The sequence below is a fragment of the Struthio camelus genome, chromosome 1, assembly GCF_040807025.1.
Source record: "Struthio camelus isolate bStrCam1 chromosome 1, bStrCam1.hap1, whole genome shotgun sequence".
NCBI lineage: Eukaryota > Metazoa > Chordata > Aves > Struthioniformes > Struthionidae > Struthio > Struthio camelus.
In genome coordinates, this window is record NC_090942.1 from 204,196,153 (window position 1) to 204,216,007 (window position 19,855).

Below are 19,855 nucleotides of genomic sequence, written 5' to 3' on the forward strand. Positions count from 1 at the left end.
TTTTATATATATATATGTATTAGCAGACTTTAGAGCTGTTGAGCTCTGGAATTATACTTTCAGAAGAATTCTCCTCTGATTCGGGCATATAAATAAAGTGGTAGTTTTTCCTTTTCTTGTTAAACTCTGAATACCTGGGTAGTTAATGTAGATCTCTGTACAGAAGGAATTTCTTTTGAAAGTATAGCTGTTCTGAACAGCTTAATGATGGCTTACTTGAAGACCTATCTGCACTATATGTGTGTCTTTAGTAGCTGATGTTATGTTGAGGTAATGTTTTAGCCTTTATCATGTGGGGTTTTGTTTATAAACACTTGCAAAAGTGCTGAACGATAACTACTCCAGTGCATATATGCTGTTTTGAGTCTTAATTGTTATAGCGAATGTATATGTAAGCACATTTAATGTCAGGCATAGAACTAAGGAAAATCAGAAATGTGGAACAACTGGATTTTTCATCTCTTATCGATATTTCAGGTTAAGCTTTAGGTATTTACCAAGATATTTTTTTAAACTAAGTGTAGTCCAATTATTAAATAGCCAGTTTCTGCAGATAAAGCATTTCCGTCCGTATTATCTATAGTCAACCTTTTGTATGACATTTTAGGAATATTTAACTAGACTTCTAAAATTCAATTGAGATGAATATAAGCAGTGATAAAATTAATAATTTGACTATACTTAATTTAAAAAAGTACCTTGATAAATAACAACCTGAAAACTTAAATAGCCAAGTTCTGCAGATAAAGCATGTCAGTCCATATTACCTGTAGTCAACCTTTTGTATGGCATTTTAGGTATATTTAACTGGACTTTTAAAATCCAATTCAAATGAATATAATGAGTGATAAAATTAATTTTTCAGGTTATATTGCTATTAAATAGACATGTGGTCTGCAGAAAGACAAAAGCTACAAATTAATTTTTTTTCTAACTTGACAGTATTTCTGTGTCAATTCAGTTAATGGGGAAGCATTGTAGTAGGTAGGTAAGGCAGAAGAGGACTTAGGTATAAAATTGTTGTTTGCTGTCTCTTCTGTTACATACAGAATAAGTATTGCTTTGTGTTCAGATATACCTGAAGGGATGAAGTTACATTCAACACCAGAGTTGGTCTTGTTCTTAAATTTTTAATTTGTTTTACAAAGTTGGAGCATAATATTAGCAGTCTTTAATTTTCAGCTCCTTTTCAATAATAACTAATTGAATTGCTCCTTTCTTCCCTCTATGTGTGATCCTGATTCTGCTGGACTATCTGCTGAACTTCATGACAACATCACTTGTGGTTTTTGTTGTAACTTACATTTGGCATGTTCCAAATGGACTGATACTAGCATAATGAGAGATTCCCTCAAGGAGGTCCATCACAGATGGGTTCACCTCTGGTTAGTAGAACGGGCTCTGAAACTCCTCAGCCGCCAATGAGTGGTGTAGGTGCCGTGAGTGGTGGACCTGGTGGCTTTGGTAGAGGAAACCCAGGGGGCAACTTTGAAGGACCTAACAAGCGTCGCAGATATTAAAACTTACTTCATTCCTTACTGTTTAGAAATTCCAGTAAAAAATATACGGTGGTATGCCTTTATAATTTTAGCTGTTACCTGGAAACGGTTTTATTGTTATTGTAGTCTTTAAAGCAGTTTCTTTTGTAAAACTTTTTTGTATTCAGTCATAGGCTTTGTAGCATAGAGCAGAAGTGATGCAGATCATTATGTAAGGCAATGTGTTTGTGACTCTAGCAAAATAACAATATGTGACTATGCTGTAAAACATGCAGTTATCTGATTACAATAAAATATAAAAATCACTTGAAAGGATTTTGGAAATGTTATTACTAATACTGGGCTAGAGTAATTTTATCCTGAATTGTAAATGGTATCATTTTCATTCTTAGTATGTAGTTTCTCCTATGTGTCAAGAAAATTCTATTCTTAATAGTGAATCTGTTCAGCTAGAACTGCATGTTGCAGTACATATTATGAACAATTTACACGGCAACTTCTTAAAATTTGCTTTGACTTTTGAAGAGCATCAGATTTTATACAGAGTGCTCTCTTAAGGGTACTGTGTTCCGGTATCTCAGTCTCCCTTTGCAAACTTAGTCACAAGAGGCTTATAAGCAGGGTCCATTCAGTATTCAAATTATTTGAAAATTTAACTTTGAAAAAAACTTCAGTAAAGGAATCTGTATGTATGTTTTATTCATAACCGAATGAATGGATTTAAGTAAACTATATACAACATACTTCAGTGTGTTCTACTGATCATTAAGGTATCCTGCCATCGCAAGGGAGGAAATACCTATGCTAGCTGGTTTTAAAGCCTTCCGCTGTCTAATGCATTATCATAAGTATATGTTTTTCCCATGCCTGGCTTGAACAGAAACAAGTCTGTTATCAGTGGTTAATTGTTCACTTCAAAGGCAAATGTGTGTTTTCCAGTTGAAATAATTGTTCACTTAGAGTATTAATGTACATTTAGAAGGAGCTGAGCATAAGTATTCTTGATAAATGGTTTGTAGAATGATAAATTTAGAAAAACACACCATTTCTGGTACAGTAACTCAGACTGGACTTGCTGACTGAGTGATGTGATAAAACTAATGATAAAGCTATTAGGAAGCTTATTGAGATTCAAATTTTGTCAATGATGGAAGATGATGGAAAAGGCCTATTAGTTCTAATCCTCTAATGACAAGAAAGTATGCATATTATTGGTTACTGTTGCTTTTTTTTTCCTGCACAAAATAATTACAATGTGTTAGTTTTTTTTGTTTCTCACTCACATTTTCACAAACAGAACTTATTAAAATTTGTCAGCATAAATTGTGATGCTAAATTGATTCAAAACCGATTTGCTATAACAATGTACCCTAATTATATCAGAACAATTATATAGCTTAAAGCATGGGATGCAAGCTGCGGAGTGTATGTATTCGTTTTTAATATACATCTGTGGTAGTCTTGTTGAATTTAATTGTGAACAAATGGGTAACAGGAGAAATAGAGGCATTGCTGGCATTCTGGAAGTACAGTATTTGAACTGTCAGTGTTGTATGGCGTAAGTTAGCGATCCAGATAGAATTAGAGTTGCTACATGTGTAGGTCCTCACCTATCTTTTCCTAGACTCTTAACTTGTAATGCTTCTGTTTTTTTGCTCAGTGATTTGATATAGTTGTCTCATTTTATCGTTTGTAATGCAATAGTACGGTAGATTTAAAGTTTGAAGTACTGGTTGCCCTACCTGATATTTGTAGCATTTTACAATACTCATTCTTCCAAGAAAGCCACAACTGGTTTTACTGAGCATGCGATCCCTAACACTTGAGAAAATAGCTGGTTTTCTCATTAAGGGCAAAGGTTCGCACATAGCTACTACTTAAGCTTTCTAATTTGGTGTTATGCGCTCAGTTAAAAAATACAGTTTACGTCAGTATGAGTTGGGGTGCCTAAATATTAGATTACTTGTGTTCCATCTTTTCAGACGTTGTTTTGAACACAACATTTTCATTGGGATTGAGAAAGATAGAACTGTTGTGATTTATTTAGTAGTTATACACTGTAAAGCTGTAAGGGGAACATGTTGAAAAAAATGTAATTTCAGTTAGGTTCCAGTGGTCTGTTTTTTGTATGGCTCCCCCCCTCGGCCCCCACTCCAAAGGAGAAGACTCGTTCAGGCCTTTTAGGTAACTCTCTTGTATTTGTCCAGGTATACACCTGGTTCTCTCATCTCTGTAGTATCTGAATGTTTCAGAAGTTCCTTAAATATACAGTATCTGTTGAAAATGGTTCATTCTTTCCTTGCCAGCTTCATGGTATTTTAAGTGCATGTTTTTTACTGCATTTTTTTCTACCAAGCAGAAGTTTGTATTTTTTTCCTGAAGGTTGTTGTAGAGTTTAATTAATGTTAGTGATTTTCATTCCACAGTCTCTCTAAAACTATTCAACTTGGATAGTTCTAGTGATGCTAGCAGGGATTTATCTTCTGTCCTTATTACAGAACGTTACCTAATCTTTTTTGGAAAAAAATCCATGAACAAAGCCATTAAGTCCTTAAAAAGGCCAAGTACTGAAATGTTGAATTTGGACAAGGTTTAAAGATCTCATAAAGAATTCCTTTTGTTGCTGATGACAGACTGCCAAATTCTGGTCACAATAGAAGTTTTCTTAGGGCTGCCTGGTTGTGTTTATATTTGTATATAGCTCAGTAGTAAGACAGAGCTATGTTTTCTTGTCTGTGGGGGTAACTGGTCCTGGGTATGTAGTGAATGTATAGTACTATTAGGAAAGGAATGATCCTAACTTATTTCTTAAAAATGATAGGTAGATGCAGCTAAAAAGCTTCTTTTGCTTCAAGATACTGCTCACATGCAGGTAATGATTTTCTTTTCTTATTCCTCATCTGTTTTACTATCTTTCCCCCACCCCGTGTACATGTGTACTTAAGCTGTACACTCTCTCCCCGTCCTGGCTGACTAGGAAGCAGAGTGAGGTCCTGACTAATCTTCCTACGCGCTGTTGTAATACACATAATTGTTAATAGCAAAGGATATGAAATTGGTAACTATTGTGAGATTGCTTTTTGGTGATCCTTACTGAGATTTTAGGATATTCCTCAAATTTCTGGGCAAAATACTTGATTTTCATGTGAGACACTGTCTTAGTACTTCCATATTGTAAAGTTTTAATGTTCTACTTTAAAAAAAAAAAAAAACCAAAAACAGAAAAACAAAAACAAAAAACCCCATAGAGCATATCTATGTTTTACATTTTTATAGAAACAAAATAGAAAGACTACTTCATGCTGGAGTCATGAAAATTAATCTCTGCACGAGTTTTAATCAGCCTCTGGTTCATGAGCTCTTGGTGGTCACTATAATAGCAGAAGGTAGCTTCCAAAATATAAAATTAAAAAATGCATGTATTCATGTTTAAACGATGGGAAATAAGTAAATGTTCAGAGCGGTCCCTATATAATAAGGTAATGGACAAAACTATGCAAATGCATTTTTCTTTTGTAAACGTTATGTGGACCATCAATTTAAAGCCTTTAAGAAACTTTTATAATACTATTTAGAAAAGTATTAGGTCTTTGCTTTTTTTTTTTTTTTTTTTTTCCCCCATAATGGCTGCTTGCTGTTGAGACAGGAGGGAAGTGGTGGGAGCACTTGAAATACTGTGAACATTGTTACTTCTGTACAGTGATATTTTCCAAATGGTCCGAGGTCCAGCATGCATAACTGCATTTGCGTTTGTCATGTTGGTTATTTAAAAGGAAGCTATCTGGCACTTAAACAAAAACTATTTTGGTTGTTAGTTCATTTCTGTGTAGTTCCTTCTGTCCGGGTTCCTAATCAGAGAAAGAATATTGATAACTTGTTGGTGATCCAGGCACACTAAACTATAGTCTTTTTCTAAGAATACTTAAAATATAGTGTGTATTATCTAAAAGAAAATTCCTGATCTTAAGATATTTTACTGTCTATATCTCTGTTTTAGACTGAAATCCAGTTGGACCTAAAGATAAAATAAATGGGAGACGAAAGGTTTGAACCTCCTTTTTCTTGTATTAGAACAAAACGATGAAACAGAAAATGGCAGGAACACAATATGACCTAAATAAGTTTAATCAGAATGCAATAGGATTTCATCATATGCATTCTTTGAGTAGAATTCTGATCTAAATCATATTGTTATATTTTAAAAAGCTATACCAAACTTTTTGTGTTTTACGCTTTTAATTCTGTTTTTTTTGGCAGTTAAAAATAGAATCATTTGCAATTATAGATTCTTTTAATAAATTTATTACAAGAGTGCATCAACTTTTATGAAGTACTGATTGTTAAACAGTTACATACTGCCTGGAGATGACTTGGGTGAAATAACTTATCTAATTGGAGATTTTCAGATAAAAAAACAAAAAAAAATTCCTTAAGCTTCTCAAAGACAGAACATGCTTTGAGGTTGGAGGTCCAGCAAATAGCAAATGAGTTTTGTGCTCTGATGGCACTAGGCTTATTTTACTTAAGCAAGTGGCAGAAAGCAGTTTTTTGTCATGCATCTTAATTCAGTGTATCTTTTTTTTTGTATAGCAAGGTGAATGAAAATTCTTCCCTTCTCCGTTAAGTTGAAATAAAATATAAATTGATGAAATAAAATCTTGAATGATTTTAAAGCAGGGAAAGCTAGGTAGTGGCTGATGGAGTCAGCTTAGGTTGGACCGCAGAGATATGGAGAGACTCTCATTCCCTTTCCTGAAACTTGGAATAGTGCGTATATCCATAGATAGTTCTATGCAGTCTGCATCCATCATGTCTAGTTAGCTTGTACTTGGGCCTGCACTGTGGGACTTGAGATATCCAGCAGACTTTTCAGATGCTATTTGTGTTCTCAGGTATCCTGAATTTATTAATTTGGGTGCTATGCTATGCAAACATGTGGAGCCATCTTGGAATTCAGTACATTGCTTGAACTGTTTGCTCATTTGAGGTTAATATTTCCTCCTGTTAAAACTTCCTGATCCTTGAACATACTATTTGCAGAGAGACAGTGGCCTGTGGAAAATGCAGGGACTGGACATTACTCTTTTAGATTATTGGCTATTTTGTAGCATCTTAGTGGCAGCTTGGGACTTCATCTTAAAAGCATTTGTTTTTAATGAAATCCATTTGATGCAATAGGAGGACTTAATAAACAATAAAAGTATCGGGTAAAAGAACCTGCAGTACATTGCAGGTACTTTTTTATCTTTGTCTGAAACTTGTGTTTTAGAGGAGGTGAAATAAACTGAATGTTGAATTTTCTGGAAAACGGTACTCCTGAAACAAGCCCTCAATGTGTTCATTTTCAGTGGGATAGATTTAATAGGTCTTTTCCATCTTAAACTTCCTTAAGCTATAAAGAAAATTAATATAACTGAAATTTGGAGGTATTCACATTGCGTAATTTCAGCATGACTTCTAAAGTCAGGCAGATAAGTTAGATGTCCATTTTAGTAAACAGGAAGGAGGTGAGTTTCTTCAGAAAAGCAGTTTAGAACAGGTACTGTTTTTTCTAATTGAATAAACCATTCAGAGTTTAAGTTGAGAGATAAGTATAGCCTCCTTACGGGTAAAAAAATCACTTTAAAACTGCTTTCACTTAACGATTCTATTTTTACATCCAGTCATACTAAAAGAAAAAAATCCTTGTAGATATGGATAAACTTGCTGTGTAGTTCCTCAAATCGGGAACAAAATGCTGTTCATAGGTATGAGATTCAAAAGGACCTTAATCGTGTTGCTGCATACACATGTGTTGATGTGGTTTTTTTACTTTGCTTTGGTACATGGCTTGTTTAGAGCTTCTATTGTTCCTAGTTTTATTAGTGCTTTTATATCTATTTTTTGTAGAGCAACATATAGCTGTATAAGTTGTTTGAATTGACATGCTTACTTATTGTATGTAGAACATCAGTGCTTCACTTAAAAGAAGTGCAGTGAGAATAAAGATATTGTTCTTGCCTTTAATTTTGAAGTAAAAAAGATTGCACAGAACCTTGAACCAGGAATAAGCGTCCTGTGTGTAAACTGAAAAAAGTGGGAGGAAAAAAAAATAAAGTAACGTAATAAAAATGGGAGGATTGTGGTTTAATTTTGTATCTACACCAAATGTACAAAAATAACTTGAAAAGCTGTCATACATCTAAACCACTGAAACAATGAAACTATTTTTAATGAAAAAGAAATACCAGTTATTGAATTTTTGTAAGTTTCAGATTTAGTGTTGTGCACATTGTCAAAGAAGGTCAAAGTAACCAACTGAATAACTGAAATGGGTTAAGTATCCGAAGAGAATTTAAACGTTCACTGGGCGTGGGGGGGGATTGTAGTTGAAGGATAACTTTCTTTTATGTAGGACTTAATTTTTGTGGCTGAATACAGCAGTTGTATACAGTGTGCACTTCATGTTTTTGTAAATACGAAATACCTGATTTTAAGGTGATGTGCTTCTTGTCTAACCTTTTGTAGACTTAAAAACTTACTTACAAATTTATGTATTGCAGCCAGAGAAGTGACAAACAGAAGATTACAAGAATATAATAATGAGACATTTTTTCTCTTCCGCCTCCCCCCCCCCCCCCCCCCCACACACACACACACACACTGGACAGGGTTAGGATATTTTCATGAGCCTGTTCTTGCCTTAATTTCACTATAATCAATTTTTTATTTTTAATTATGTGAGAGGGGAAAGTGGCTTTATTCTCCGTAAATATTTCAGAGAACTAAAGAAAAAAAAAGTTTTTGCCATACTAAATAACCATATATACCTAACCAAGGCGGAAAGAGGAATTATAATAAATCTCTTAAAAACATGTAAAAATAGCCAGGAATATTTGTTATAAATCTTTTTATAGGTGACTGCTCTTGCTGTTCTGAGCATTTTAATGTGCTTCCTTGATTTTTTTATTTAGTTTCATAATGGTTACCATAGTTATTTGATTAGGTAGATACAATATTTAGTTTAAAAAAATAAATGCTTCCCTCTGGGTGAAATAACCTATTTACAATTATTAAAACTGTTAAGCAAGGTTAATGCTCATGCTGTGATTATAGACACCTGATAGTTGAAACTAACCTTCTAAACTTTTTTATCCTGTATAATTCATGTTGGTACTGTCTTTTTTCTACTTCTTCAAAAAAAAAAAAATTATTCTACAGTACTGTTGCTAAGCTTGAAATACGTTTATCTAGTGTAAAATTGAGGGGCAAAAACTCCAAAACTGTAAGCCAGCTACTGCAGTGGTGTAGAATGCAGTCTCAGTGAAGTGCAAGCTGAAAATGATCTTTTAAAGTTGCTTCTGTTTTAAATATTTGTATGTTTATGGGAAATCCTGAACAAATTTGAAATCTGAAAACGTAAATATTGTTTAGGTAGCATAGCTTAATCTGTGTGTGTGTGTGTATATAAAAAAATAATAGTTCAGTACATATATTGCTGCAGATAAGGATGATTCTTCCTTTGCCTTCCTTGCTGCTGTTCCTGCTGCCTGCCTGCTTTGTGCCACTCTTGCATCTCTGTGCCCCTGCAAATGAGCAGGGTCAGAGAAACCCGCTGAAAATTGCACATCCTGCTTATTTCATTGTGGAGGGACTGAACAGCAGGGGGTGGGCACTAGAGCAAGACTCTCTAACTGCGCAGGTGTAGGCCAATTTGTGCTGTATCTACGTACTCTGAAGAGAACGTAACCTTATATATGTTCTCAGTAAGTGAGTTTAAAGGCCTTTCCAGTCTGAATAGCCCAGTTCCATTTTACATTTAGTAATGCTTGCCTAAGAAGGCAAGAATTTGAAGTACTGAAGAATTAACTTACTACTGAAATGTTTTACTATATTATATTGCATGTGAGCTTGATCCATCTCTTCACTTTCTGCAGTTTTTTAGAAGGTGATATGTAAGCCAGTAATACATGGAAAATAGTGTTCTTCACAACTACTCCAGGAAAGATAATCTGCACAGTTGCTTTAGCGAAGCAAATGTATTCACGTCGTATTTTTTCTTTGAAGAAAATGCATAAAATGTAGTTCCAAAGATGGGAAATGCTGTATTTTAAAAAATGCTAACGTTCTTCATTGTTTGATACAATAGCACTGCGTTGTTCCTTTTATTACTGTAAGCACTTAAGGGAAGAAGCATGTGAAAGGTAAGCTGCAGCTTCAGTTTTAAACAACTTTGGATCAAAAGCCTTTTCCAGAAGTGACAGTGTAATAAAACAATAGTTGATCTTCTGTTTTGTTGCATTGTGGGGCATGAGGCTTCTAGAAGTTCTGGCACTGTGTGAGTAACTGTGCCACATCTGAAATTTTCAGAACCAGAGTTGTGCCAAATAATGGAAATAAAGTTTCTGAGTTAGTATGTGGAGAATGTAATTATCACATTTCAGAAACTAAACATTCAGAGTTATGAAATTATAAACTGATTGTGATATATCGAATTACTGGTTTGTAAGTGAAAATTATGTCAAGTTGCTTGGTATTAAGGGCTGGCTATGCTTTTAGAGCCGCCATGGTATAAGAGTCGATTGTGACTGTGTTATCCTTTGCATAGCTTTTGTAATGTTACTTAGGTTGATGCATGTTTCACCTCATTAATTCTTAAATCGCAGTTGTGTGTATCTCATGGTTTATTCACCCTCACTTTTGAGTGCAAAAATCTCTCTAGAAGGGAGATACTAGGACGTTTTTATCTGTTATGTAACTGTCACGTTTAGGAGTCTCTCTATGGCTCCTTAGTTTTGTGTTCACTGTGCATGTTCTGTGCAAAAGATGTTTTTCCCGCCACTTACAGAGAGAAAGAATATCGAGCCATTAAAATGGGTTTATTAGGAAAGTAAACGGAAGTGCTGAAGATACCTAATACTATTTCTAAAATGACCATGGCTCAGGAGAACGAAATCACGTGATACATCTTTCTGCATGATTACATGTAGATTTTATTCCACTTTTGGGCCATTTCAGTATTAATGTTAATATATTTTTTTCTCAGTTAAATCTTGATAGGTAATGTTCTGTTTTTAATACACACACATATATAAGTAAACTAATAAAAAGCATTTGAAGATATTTACTCTGAATGATACTAAGTCTCCAAATTGTATTCAACATAACATAATTTCATCATTTTTAAAGTGAAAGTTAAAAACTGTCCTGAGTGGGAGTAATACAATCCACTGTGTTTAAAAAAAATTTCTGTGCAGAATTTGTGGAGGAATGTTGCTCTTGTTTGAGTTGCATTGTGTTAATGGGCATGTGGTTGTTTACTCTTTAAAGTGGGAAAATTGTGTAAAATTTTTCATTCTAAAGACTTAAAAATGCCATTTGTCTGAATGAATTAGGTCTAACAGCTGGATAAAATTATGTCAACATCTCAACCAATAGGATTGGTTAGATTAGGCATGTGCTTTATTGTGGCTAATGCTGTGCAGTAAGAGTATATGAAATGAGACAATTCCGGTGATGACAGTTACTGAAGACTGATGCTATGTTTTGCTTTTAAGCCCAGTTAGATAAAAGCTGATCTTAGTTCAGCCTTATTCTTACTACCTTTGAACTGAACTCTTTTTTTTTCTTCTTCCAGTTATCTATAAACCTGAATTTCCTAGGTGACTGATACTTTTGGGGAAATAAACGCTAATTTTAAAACTCTGCCCGCAACCCTGATACTATATTTGTGTTTGTACTTTATTGCTGTAATAGTTGCAGAGGTATTACTTTCGGGATAATTGTTTAAAAATCAGGTATCTTCAAAACTGCCTCGTGTCAAGGAAGCTGAATGGTGTATCTTTCGAGAAAGAGGGAAGACTTTTTTTTTCTTAGTAGAAATTTTAGATATTTGAAATATTAGAGCTCTAAATACTTCACTGGACTGCACTGGAGTATGTGGAATCCTATAACCTTCGGTTAGTATAATGGTGAAAGTTCAGCATTTTCTCCCCTTCCCCAAAACTTTAGAAGAAGCAGAATGAGGAAGTAATGTGATATACTGACTAAAGTTTTGGGCTGAATCTTGCCTCTTTGAAGACTGTCACTGACCTGTGGGTATCCTGATCCATCCCCTTTAGAATTTCATTTCCTATTTTTTATTCAGAGATGTCCCGTTATTGTAAATGGCTCTAACATTTCCTGATGATACGAGCTGTATAAAACTTTATTCAGGGGATTGTAATATTAAGCCTGACAGAAATAGGTTAGAGGAAAGAGATGATGTCAGATGCACAGTAAAAACCGTTCTTCTTCTGATTCTGCAAGTCATCGTATCTCCCCACGTGTGTTTCGTTAGTATATGAATATTGTTGTATGTTTTAATGTGTTGTGAGGTTAAAAAGGATTTTCAGCACTTCATGCTGAGAAAAAGTCTTGTATCAATTCTGGTGTAATTTCATTTCAAAGTTTCTCAGTAGTCCAAATAAATACACAACAATTAAGTGACTGGATACAGTAGAAATCTCTTTTAGATGAGTGTCCTTCCTTGACTCGTGGGCATGTGGAGATACTAATTTCGAAAAATAAAAGTAAAGGTGCCCTTCATGGATTTACAGATGTGGGAGATCCTAACCTGGAAAAGCACGAAGATTTGACCTCATTTTTCAGTTTCTCTAACTCCTTTTCTTGTAAAATTTGTGGAAGCTACCATTAGAACTAAAAACCTCAAGTATGACTCTTGATAAACTTTATCTAAAATTCTTGACTATTGTTTCAGAGTTCTGCTATAAATTAAACTGATTTAATGTAAATGTGTAAATAAAATACATGCTTTAATGGACAAAAATAAGTCTGAAATTCTATGTTTCATTAAGGAATGGAGAACAAGAATAGTAACAACGTGGAATTGGCTAGATTTCTCTCTAGATTTGTCTACGTAAGCTAAAAGGAACGGAGATGGAAGTCTGTGGATGAGTTGCAAGCAAATGCTGAAAATACTGCTGGAAGAAAAAAAAAAGTTCACACGTGGGATTTGATTTTGATTCTTTTACTTCTTCCAATATAGACGTGTACATTCAGTCATGAGTTTAGAGAGCTCCTATTGAAAAACAAATGCATCGCAACCCTGGTCTTGCTCTAATGGCAGGAATGTTTTGTCTTTGCAACAGTAGCCCTGACAGTGTCAGACAAGAGCAGAACTATGAGGATTTACGTTTAGGAAGAGTGTTATTCTCTTGCCAAAGTGATAAATTTGAGTAATGAATAATTTAGCAGTCAGCACCTTAGGTAGCTTGTCTGTTGATTGGATATATATACAGCTATAATTTTTTCCAGTTCTTTGAATCAAGTAATGCCTTTGGTTATTTCAGGAGTCACTTTTCCAGCCTCAATTGTGATGTTCATTTTCCAAGGGCACTTAAAGTTTTCCTTATCTCCTCCTCTGTTTAGAGAATTTCAGTCACACAGTGGTAACTACTGTAATTTGCAGGATGGGGGTGATAGAGTTACGGAGTACTTGAATTGGCCCTTGCTCATGTCAGCTGCGGGCTACTTGGCTTACACCTCCTTGTTCAATCGTTGCAGTATACTCCCAGATGTTACCTTTTATGAATTATAAATACGGTGTTCCCAAGGTGCTGATCTGAGCAAGCTTGAATAGGAGCTTAGGAATATTATATCCAAATTTTTAAAAAATACAAAGCCGTTAGACTTGCACTATCAACAACACAAATTCATTTGATATTTCATAGTGCTATACTAAGAAAATGGCTATGTTGGATGACTGTTTTGGTCTCCCGAGTTACTAATTTTCTAATGAAGAAGCTATCCCAGTTCTACCTTTGTCTCCAGGTGCTCAATTTGAGCTTTAAACTGTTTGGCTCTTTGAATTTGTTTTAGTTCACACAATGTGGTGTGAACTAGAATCACTCAAGCTTATGGATAAATAAGCCCTATGACAGCACAACATGCAGTCACATGCTGACCAGATGGAAGATTTTGTAGAATCAAGAGAAATTGACCAAAATAGATTTTAAATACAACCAAAGTACAATTAAGAGGAAGCAGGAACAAAAGTTGAGCAGGATAGGAGAGCTAACTGTAAGCTCTTTGGTGCTCTTCCATTAAAAATAGTAGAAGAGTCTGATAACAGGTAAATGTTCTTTCTGCCTTTCAAAGAAATTGATATATCAAACAGTACGCAGAACTTTGTATTTGAAATGTGGACTTCATCTGAGAAACATGGAGCTTCTTTTCAAGACATAGTAATGCATCTTTGTCTGTAGCATCTTAGAATGGATGTTTTTTCTTTTGTACATCAGAAACAGGTAACTATGAAGCAACAGTTTCTATATTTTAGTCTATTCCTCAGCACTTTCTCATTAATGTGTTACCTACAAATTTGTCACCTGACACGTACCTGTAACTTATTTATACATGTACGTTTTAAAATATGTGAGCATTTTAGTATGGGCTTTCATCATAAAGTCTGAATGAACCCTGTGTATGATTAAAACTAATGTTAACGGTCAGTCTGATTCAGAATAGCTTAGTCTTGAAGATGATGCCGGTTGATGTGACTTGCATATCTTCCATACGTAAGATGACAACAAAAGGAACTTCCCTATTTCTTACCATGTGGTCTTAACCTGGTCCTGTGCAGAAGTGTTTGCATTATTGAAGACCTTTGTAGTTTGCTTTCACATGAAGGAAGTTTTAGCTAACTGGAGTGTCTTTCAGGAATTAAAAAAGGGATAATTTTAGTAGCAGTCCTAAAAACATCGAGATATCTAGCAGTTCAATCTGTTATCCAAACTTGAAAATACTGCTAGTATCTTGCTTTACTTCAGTCCTCTTTATTACACACTAGCAGGTACTTCCTTCGTTCCACTAATATGAGAGCTCAGGCTTTGGTTCGTTTGTTTGACGTTCATTTAGAACTATTTCACATTGGGGAGGAAGAATGACTTTTTATCCGATAGGAATTTGCCACTTCCTGTTCAAATTAAAACGGGAAAAGTAAGATGGTAACTAGGAAGTGGAGATAAATCTTTAGTGGAGGGTCAGTAATACGTTCGGTTGTACAAGGACAAAGACAATGTCTGAGTCCCAGCTTGCCAGACGGTAAATTTTGCATAATAATAGGAAGTTGAGAACGTCTGCTCTAGTGTTAGTCAAATTCACAGAATATTCTGCCTTAAAAACCTATCACAGGTTCCTTGGTGTTACTATGCACAAATTTAGCCCGGGTCTGACTAATAATTTGCGTAGACTAGGCAAGTGCAGGCTTTCTTTGCTGTAAAGACTAGATATGTCATTGAAACGCACAGGTAAATTACTTCATGTCTACAAAAGTTAAGTTTTCATGAGAAATGTTACCTTTATTCAACATTATCTTGTCTTTTTTTTTTTTTTTTTTTTTTTTTTTTTTGTAAACAGGTCTTATTTCAATGGACCAGTACAGGATAGAGCATTTGCAGGCTACACTGCAAATTATTAATGCTGTGTTTTCATCTTTATTGTGAATACAGCTTCCATTACCTAACTCTTTCCACTCCAGTGCAAGATCCTGTTTTTTCTACCAATTATGACTTCATTATAATAGTTGCTATTTACTATAATAGAAGTAGCTGTTTTGTATTTGTCATGGTGAAGCAATCGGAGAAATGAAGTCAGTATTCACCCAATAGAATTGAGCATAGAAAATGAATTATTTAATTGCAAATAACAATTATCAAATCTAAATAAACTTTTAACTTTATTGATCTATATATGTTAACGTACAAAGCTATTATGTGCTTAACTACTGAATGCTTCCTGACCAAGAAAGATGTATATGTTGTTCAGTACTGCTGTATGTTACGTTTTCGAATGAAGCACTTCAAAGATGAAAGTTCTTTGAGTGAAACTTGAGCTGTTGATCTTTACGTAGACCATACGACCACAAGCTGCCCTTCCCTTTCCCCCAGCACAATCATATGGCTTAAGAAGTTTTAGCCCCACAAAGATTTTTCAATTCTGCTGTCATTATTTTGGAAGAGGAAGTTAGGACACTGGCCTTACTTGGCACCTGCTGCAAAAATGACAGGTAAGGAGTCTTACAAGAGGGAATGGGGAGCATTGCATAAAGTTGTATAAAGCAGCATTGCTAGTGCTTATTTTGGAAGTAAATGCTCTTTACATCAGTCTTATGATTCCTTAGTAACACAGTTTTTATGCATTAAAGGGAAAGCTGGGTTATGCACAATCCCGGAAGTTTCAAGGGAAACTACCATTTCTTTTTCCCAGTTTTTGGAAGTTCAAAAATATCCTCAAACTGCTGAGGTAATCACATCTCAACTGTATGCAGGTATTCTTCTGTAATACAAAGTCCGTGGTGATTTTTCAGTAGTGTTAAAAATACGTGAAAACCATCTCATAGGCTTTGCCTATTCACATCTTTTGCTGCTTTAAAAACTTTTAATTATTTCTAAACTAAAATTGATAGTAAAACTATCAATTTTATGTCTCTAAATTTTTCTTAGTGGTGCTCTCATCTCGAACTGCATAGTTGTAAACTTGTTTGCGCAGTGCATAGCACAGTAATATCCTGCCTTTTGACTCTGTGTTAGTAGGACTAGAGTAATACAGACACTACTTGGATTTGTGCTAGCTGTGCTGATTCAACTATGCGTAATTTTCAGCAGACTCTGTTAAATTTGTTCCAGGTTGTGTGTGTGTAAACACAGGCTATAAATGTCTGATTAGATGAACTCTGTGTAAAGTTTCTGGAAAGTGACTTAAACAGGCTTATGAAATGCTGACTGTGACTTTAATGCTGGGTGATACAATGGTTTTGGATCCTTTTGATCTGTCAGATTTCTTTTTTTTTCTTTTTTTTTTCTTTTTTTTTTTTTTTAGTTAACTAGTTAAGTCCCATGCATTTGTCACTGTTTCTAGGTGAAAGATGATGAGGTTTAGGGGTTTTCCCTTGCTGCTTCAGCAAATTACTTCATAGCTGTTCATGATAAGGTAAAATACCATAAAATACTCATGAACTTAGCAACTGTGTAAAACGGTATGTGACTTCTGAATGGAGAAAACTGTATTATTACTTTGATTTTGTTTTCAGACCTCTCGGTATGAACGCAGTCATTGAGAGTAGAAATCTGAACATCAGAAGGAACCTTCTGCTGTATTAATGCCAACAGATAACAAAATGGATAATTATGGAAATCACTTGCTTATTAGCTGGCTATTCTGGCTCTCAATTTGACAGGGGGTGTTAGTGAGCGATATAGAGAGTGGGCCAGTAATCCAAATGTGTGACTGAGTTGCTGTTTCATGTAAGAGTATTTTATTGAATATGTATGACTACAACCTCATAATTATTGCATTATACACAAATTTACAATTTTGTTAATTTCATTCCGTTGTGGAATAGAAATCTGGGTGGTAGTTGAGAACTTGGTTCCTTTCTGTTGATCACATCCAAAGCTCTTGGAAATCATCGAGAGTCCTTAATTTCTGCTAAGAAAAAAATTGAACTTCCTTTCATATTAAATGCACAATCTTACATCTAAGAAAGCAATGACCCACCCCCAGTCTACTTTCATGACGTTTACAATGTACTTATCAATTTCAGTGTCTTCAAATTTGTGTCTGTCTTAAGCTGCATACATAGGTGCAATCCTTGCAGTTTCTCTTCAGATATTTTCAAACATATGCATCATCCCCCAAATAGTTAAGAAATAATTCAACTTCTGTATGAGTGAAGTCTTGTATTACAGGCAAAATAGAAGAAATGTGTCCCTTGAACATAATATTGTCACTGGTACTTTTTTGTTGTCTAGTCAGCACTAACTGCCCCTATTTCTTATTTTTGGAGATCTGATTACTATGTTCACATTCCTCATTCTGTTCAAGGTGCTTACTTCAGATATGTTATCGCTTGTAAACTGAAAAACATAAAATAGATGTAAAAATTTTTAGTCTTTTTCAAGGAAAATGAATGCCTTGTTGGCTAAGTTCCTGTTGTCCTTTGTTTCTAGGACCTTAATTTTGCTTTGTGAGCCTAATTTTGGTAGTGTTTATTTTTTTCCTCAGATGTTTGTGTGTACATATCCTTCAAGGAAAATTTTGTAAACATAGGATTGGAAAATAGTATTTTGGAGTTCTTCTCCTGTGATTGCTGGCAGCCACGCAATGATGTCCACTTGATACTTGATCGCTTAATCTCTGATGGTTTTATTGTTGCTAATGTACACTTTTGGCTTCAGCAGGGTCTACTTGTGATTAAGGTGAGCAAGGTTCAGCCAGACTTGAGTAAAGACTAAGAGAAAAAGGAAGAGGACTTTGATCCTCTCCTCCAAAAAGATTGTTTGACCATTTAAAAATGTTTAGCACTGTATCTTCTGTTAGTACTTTGATGGTCACCGTTGTTATCTGTTACCTTTTAATAGGAAGTCCTGAACAAATGCAGATAGGAACACAGCTCTGCAGATCATCTGTCTTGGGGGTTCCCTTTGTTAACCTCTGGTAAATGACCACAAGGGATTGTGTGTTATCCTGAGAGCAACTCGGAACTGGAATTCGTCCTTTCTATGTGACGGATAGTGGGCATGCTACTCGCAAAGTGATACGTATTCCTGCTGATGCACAATGCCCTATGGTCCACTTCAGTGGAAGTCCAAATTTACCTATGCTGCTGTTCTATGTCACTAGGTAATTTTTTAAGTAGACATAAAGTAAAGGGGAAAATGAGGGTATTATGAAGGGAAAGCTCTTTGTTACAATAGCCAGCAAAGGGTTTACCCTGTTAATTAAAAAAGGGCGGGGGGTGAGCTACCTGTTTTCTCAGTCAAGACAGTGAAGCTGCACAGCTATGTATGCTCTGAGAAGGAAGCAACAGTATCAGCATGCGAGATAAATGTAAAAGGTGCTTCAGTGTCACAGATTGTCATGGCTTTCTGTTTCTGCTGGGTATGTTGCTCTGGCAGTCTGGAGCTTGTCTCTCATACCAATTTTGTATCGGGAAGATGGGGAATACTATGCTAAGCTGAATGTGTATAACTTGTGAGTTAGGATAGCTTGTACTGAAGAGCTTGATTTTCCTTTTTCTTTGACAATGGCACAGTATATGCATAGTACTGTATTGCTTCATCTTATGTGCTTGCAAAGCAGTGCATCTGTTCTTTTCAGAATATGCATGTTTATCATGCTATCAGCCATTTAGAATATTTCAGATTCATTTTACCAGGAACCTAATCCACTTACTGAGCTTTAATTATTTTTTAGAATAATTAAAAGCTTTATTTGAATGAAGAAGATTCAGTGTCTGTTACTTGAAAATAACTGTTTGGCTGTGTTTCTGCTCACTCTCATGATTTCCTTTCTCAGCATTAGCTGCCAGGTTATGTTCAGGTCTAAGAGTAATTGCTGTTAATTAAAGTGTTTCATGACACTTTTAGGGTAGAGTGACTGGAATGATCTTTCATTTCCTGTGGGGATAGAATTTTGAAGAAACAGTCCAGCAGTGGATATGTATTCTTAAAAATCACTCTATATAATCTTTTTGTAAATAGTGATGGTAAATGGAGTAATCAGTAACACTACCATATGATCTTGCTGGCTGGTTTTAGGGGTCATTTTCAAAAACATAGCAAGCAGATTTATTTGGGAGTTTAGCTACAACTTTGTCACTTGCATCTTCATTTTAGTTGCGAAGAATGTGGCTCGCTGCATTCTCTTCACTAAGTCTGAGTGGCCAAGAAAGAGAAAACACTATGTACTGGCTGTTAACAGAAGCTGGAGAGACTGTTAAGTTATTTGGGGGAGTTCAGCCTTGCAGTTTGTTGTTGGGGGGGTGTGTGTCTAACATTAGATTTTTGCATCATATTGAAATGCAGACTGAATATTTGGCAGTTTGTCATTGTGGTTTCCTTTTAAGAAGCATACGTTTAATTTTCAGTCACTGAAGTAATTTCCCCGTTTGGAGGTGATGTCTCTGGTCTCTGTCCGCATTGTAACTCTGTCCAGACATCAATTCTAGCCTGATCTCGAGTTTGACAGTCATATCTATGGTGATGCTGTACCTGACCTGTTAACTGATTTTAATAGTAGGGGCTTGCTTATAAAGGATAGTAGGCTGTGGTCTGTAATACCTGTTTTTAATAAGAAAGTATTCATCCAGCGGAAAGTCTGTATTATGGAATAGATAATAGAATTTTTGAAGTTGGGTACTTCCAACTTTGCAAAGTTCAGTAGTTGGTGAAGCAAGCTACCCCATGGAAAAACAAACAAAAGTGTGGAAGGGAAGTAAAAGGGAGAATTGATGAACTTATTGCAACTTTTAATAGGACTCGGTCATTAAATTGAATTGCGCCAACTCTGAAATCATATTTAGTCTGAGCTGCTAG

The 19,855-nt window shown here is 35.2% G+C and overlaps 1 protein-coding gene across 5 annotated transcripts in view; it reads left to right on the forward strand.

The window, feature by feature from the left end:
* Window positions 1-19,855, forward strand: part of PSPC1 (paraspeckle component 1) — a 63,584-nt gene that overhangs the window by 38,205 nt on the left and 5,524 nt on the right. The window contains exon 7 of one of the 5 annotated variants that reach the window (XR_011138704.1): window positions 17,900-18,161. The exons of 3 other annotated variants lie outside the window; for them this stretch is intronic. Coding sequence is in view for 1 of the 2 variants with exons in the window: in XM_068930291.1 (XP_068786392.1) it covers window positions 1,335-1,520 (186 nt within the window). In the remaining variant the exon portion in view is untranslated. Of the gene's footprint in view, window positions 1-1,334; window positions 2,243-17,899; window positions 18,162-19,855 lie in introns of those variants that run through there. One more of the 5 variants, XM_068930291.1, reaches the window with a different exon arrangement.